The 4,424-nt window shown below is 61.5% G+C and overlaps 2 protein-coding genes across 2 annotated transcripts; both read left to right on the plus strand.

The window, feature by feature from the left end:
• Window positions 1-328: 328 nt before the first annotated feature.
• On the plus strand, window positions 329-1,678 carry LBRM_33_1580 (putative expression-site associated gene (ESAG3); the record flags this gene model as incomplete). The annotated part of the gene is made up of 1 exon (XM_001567876.2): window positions 329-1,678. The coding sequence occupies one exon, from the start codon at window positions 329-331 to the stop codon at window positions 1,676-1,678; it is 1,350 nt and encodes a 449-aa protein (XP_001567926.2).
• Window positions 1,679-2,977: 1,299 nt separating this feature from the next.
• On the plus strand, window positions 2,978-3,727 carry LBRM_33_1590 (conserved hypothetical protein; the record flags this gene model as incomplete). Its single annotated transcript, XM_001567877.1, has 1 exon — window positions 2,978-3,727. The coding sequence occupies one exon, from the start codon at window positions 2,978-2,980 to the stop codon at window positions 3,725-3,727; it is 750 nt and encodes a 249-aa protein (XP_001567927.1).
• Window positions 3,728-4,424: the final 697 nt, after the last annotated feature.

The raw sequence follows: 4,424 nt of genomic DNA on the forward strand, positions 1-4,424 counted from the left end.
TGGGATTGGCGTTGCTAACACCTCGACGAGAACCGTCCCCGCCGCGGTGCATAGTCGCTCACGCCGTCAAGAAGCGCTGGAGGCGGAGATCGAGGCGTACCTAGCGAGCCACGGCATCCGTCGTGAGCGCCGCACACGCGTTCGTTTTCAGATTGTCTCCAATGTGGTAGACTGGAGACTGTGCACGACGCTAGGCTCTGCGGCGCTCGCGGGCTTCAGCATACCGGTAACCGGCTTCCCTGCCACCTACTCACATGTCCGGCGCTTTGAAAGGTATCTCAACTTTGTCGAGCGCGAGGAGCTGCACGACGAAGACATCGTCGTCACAATGGACAGCGACGTTTACTGGACTGGAGCCGACTTTCTCCCCTTCCTCGGGAAGTTCGCGCGCTTTTCCCCGGAGCAGGAAAGCGATTTAGACGTTGCAGCCGTCCGGGCATGGGAAGACTATGGGGAGAAGAAGGCGCCCCTGTACATGCAGCGCCTGCAGGCCGAGATGTACAATGGCACCGCAGGTGTGAAGCGCCCTTTGCTGCAGATGCCGCCTGTGGTGTACAGCGCCGAGAACGTGTGCTGGTGGGGTCAGCACTCTGAAGGCTTTGTGCAGTGCCCTCTGGCCTATGCGACGCTGGACCACATGGTCGAGGTGGCGCGCAACCACGCTTCGAGCATCGACGTGCATAAGGCAGCGTCCTACGCAAAGATATCCGCCAAAACGCTGCGGAGTCAACTCAAGAAGTCCTTCACGGGCAAGCAACAGTGGATGGTGGACGACATGCTAGGCAACCCGAACGCGGCGTCACCGTATACGACCCAGGCGAAGCGGTCTCGCGACGATCCGCTCTTCTACAACGTCACTGTTGTGCGCAAGTCCAACCCGACCGTGCTGCTGAATGGCGGCATGTACGTGTCACGCGTGTGGGCGCTGCGCCGGCTGGCAAAGGCCCTTGCAACGTACATGGCGACAGAGACGCCGGTCGCAGAGGGGGAGGATCACCACACGTCTGAGTGGTGGTGTGACCAAGGTGTGTTAGGCCAAATATATGTGCGGGGGCGCCTGTACGAGGTTGAGCACAACCTGTTGGCTGGGCCTCCGCTTTCGAGGCGGACGCCGCCAGTCCCGTACGATGACCGCTACGGGCCACCAGGCCTTGTTGGTCTGGACAGGCGATCAGAGATGGCTACTGTCTCCCTGGCCTTGGAGTACAGCAAGACCCTGTTCCACCCCAGCAAGTACCTGGAGGAGCAGTCCCTGGGCAGCAACCGTTGGTGGATCTGGAACAAGGCCGAACTACTGCTGGGCGAGAACGAGCCTCAGGGTCACTCACTGGAGCACCTACAGACGACGCGTGGTGGCGCCCTCGTGACACCGCCGCTGCTGTGGCGCTCGGCGACCGCAGAGGACAGGTCGAGAGGCTTCCAAAATGAAGCTGAGGAAGACCCTGACGTCGTTCGTATTCCATTTATACACTACGCCGGACCTTCCAAGCACAAGATGTTCGCGACTCATCGCCACTATTACTCGTGGATGGTGGCCGCGCGGCACGACAGCCGGGCACGGGAATCCGTGACGAATGCTCTCCGGAAGGAGTTGGTGGAGCTGTGGTTCAACGAGGAGCGTGTTTTCGTTAACTTCACACACATGTGCAGGGATCCAACACTGTTGTCTTTGCCGTAGCGCGAGTTCAGTGCCTCGAGGACAACGCGCGTGCTTTACGTTTCGCCTTTTTTCCACTGTGCGCAGATTTCAGCGCGCATAAGTGTTTTATTTTTTCCTCCGTGCGCAGATTTCAGCGCAGATTCGTATTTTATTTTTTCCTCCATGCGCAGATTTCAGCGCACATTAATTTTTTCCCCTTTTCCCTTATTAGCGCTCCGTATGTCTCGTTAGCGCCGTGCCATGTGGAGCCCCCCCCCCCCTCAACTCGCAGTTGCCTTTGGGGCCCGTGTGGCCGGGGCAGCGTTGGCATGGGTTTGCTGCCTAAGACATAGCGCACCTTTTCTTTTCACCTTCCTTTTGCTGATGCTTTTCTCTACAAGCTCCTGTTATTTGGGTTGGCGCAGGCTTCTGCGTGCTCTTCTTGTATTCCCCCCCCCCTCTCCTTTTCTCCTATTTCTTGTTGACCGCCTTCGTCGGAGAGTGCACTCACCAGAGCGCCTTCATTTTCGCTCTCTCCCCCGAGCACACTAAAATAAATCTCCGCCTATTTGCCTTCTCATTGCGTGTATGTTTGCCGTGGTACGAAACTACACCCGTGCGAGTATTGTAAACATGGTTCTCTCTGCCGCACCCTAACTCTGCGCATTAAGCCTGTTGTGCTCGCCTCTCTGCCCGAGGTGGTGGGGCACGCAGCGGGGGAAACATGGCACGCACTCGGTGCGAACTTATGGAGAACGCCTAGCAATGCTGCCAGCACCGCAATGAGAAGAAGCTCGCCCAAGACGCATGTAGAGCAGCAATGAACAAGCACAACATGAGAGAGGCGGTGCTGTGCGCCCTCGCGCGATCCGCTCTCCCTTTCTCTTGCCAGCCCTCTGAAAAGGGGGAATGGCAAAACAAAAGCGGCTGCCGTTTGCAGACAACCTCAACCGGCCATGTCAACATCCGTTGGCACGTCGCTTTAAAGTGAGAATGCGCACTCCCTCCCTCCCTGCCCCCCCCCCCCCCCACACCCGTACACGGTGACATCCCGTGAGACTACAGAGCGTGTTGGTGTCACGTAGCCTGAGCCGCGACGTGGGGGGAGGGGAGCCTGTTTTGCAGGGCGCTTTACCTGTCGTTTGCTCCGATGATGCCATTACGCAGGTGTGCCGTCTCTTTGCCCTCTTTTCTCTCCCTCACACGCATACCCTTCTTATCACATGACGCGATCGATGCAGCTACGACGGGCAGCTCTCACTCAACCCCGCCTCTCCTCTCTCTATTCTGTGGCATCTGTCAACTCCTCGGCTCGTCGCGCACGCCGCAGCAGGCTCCATGAGCGTGGCGGAGCTGCAGCCACGTTCGCTGGTGGCAGTGAACGATGGTGCCGAGGACGTGGTGGAGGCGGAGTTGGTTGCTTACGAGGGACATCACACGCACCTTGTCGAGGGCGATTTCTTTCCCGCCGAGGCGCCGGAGGTCGAGGCCGATGGGACGGTCGCTGCTGTAGCTGAGAATGGCGGCCCGCTCGTCGACAACATTGCCGCCGCCTCGGCGCCGGTCCCGCCAAAGCCGGCCGGGGCACCGCCCCGCAGGCGGGTTTGTTGGGCCGATGAGGGCCACCCAGACACCGCCCGCGGCCTGGTGAGGCACATCACGAAGTTCCACACGCCCCCGCGCGGCCCCCACTACGACGCTGCAGGCCCAGCCAACCCCACGCGCCCGACCCGCGTAACAGCCGCCAACCCGACCCCGCCCCCGTTCCGGGAGAAGGCGAACGCGGACACCACCACGTACAAGTTCTGCAAGGCGCTACGGCCAGCGCCAAAGTACGCGGAGTGGAGGTGGCAGCAGCACGAGTACGGCGTCACGCCATTTGAGCTTCAACCGGCGGAGGCCGGGCAGCCGAATGGCGCCGCAAGGACTCTCTTCGGGGAGCTCTTCCAGCGCAGTGTCGTCGCGCGCGCGGCTGAGGGGCAGGCGCGGGTGCGCAACGGGGTGCACAAGAGGCCCGGCTGCGGCGTCCAGCAGCCGTTTGTGCGCACTGGGGCGGTGTTCGATGCGCCTCTCCGCATCCCGTGGTGAGCCGGGGCGGCGCGCGCCACCACCTGCGCCAGGAAAGCGGGATGCCGCCAAGCAACCAGGGTGCGAAGAATGATGTCATCCTGCGCCGCCGCCTCACTGCGCATCATCTTTCCACTGGCGCAAACCGCGTTCCGCGCTGGGCTCGTGCGCGCCGCTGCATTGCAGCGCGGGCTTCCTCTGCTGGGTGTCCGCCAGCGACCGTGCCTCGCAGCTGGCCCCCCCCCCCGCGAGCCGCGAATGGCGAGCGCCCTGTGCACGCGCTGCCACCCGTGGCCGGCCGGATGGGCTGGGGTGGCGCGGGTGCCGGGAGCACGACGGGCCCGCCACACCCCAGGGGGAGGAACCCCACGCCATGCCACGGGATGCCGCGGCGGAGGCAGGCGAGGTGGGGCTGCGTGCGCTTGCCAGCGGACTGGTGCGTGGCTAAGGTGCACATTGAAAGGGAAAACTATACATGTATCGCTGCCTGTGCGGTCGTCGTAGGGAGTTGGGGGATGGGGGCTGCTCCATAGAAGAATGAGGCTCAGCTCTTTTCTCTTCAGGGGCGGGCAGGGCGGAGAGCGGAATGCACAGAAAGCCCTGTGGTGTTTCAGGAAAAAAAGACACTTAAGGCGCAGGTAACAGCCGGTTACTGCGGTCGCCTAGGCACAAATACTCGCAGGTGGTGACAGGAGGAAAACGTAAGGCAGAAGCGTAA

This window comes from Leishmania braziliensis, chromosome 33 (genome assembly GCF_000002845.2).
Source record: "Leishmania braziliensis MHOM/BR/75/M2904 complete genome, chromosome 33".
Lineage (NCBI taxonomy): Eukaryota > Euglenozoa > Kinetoplastea > Trypanosomatida > Trypanosomatidae > Leishmania > Leishmania braziliensis.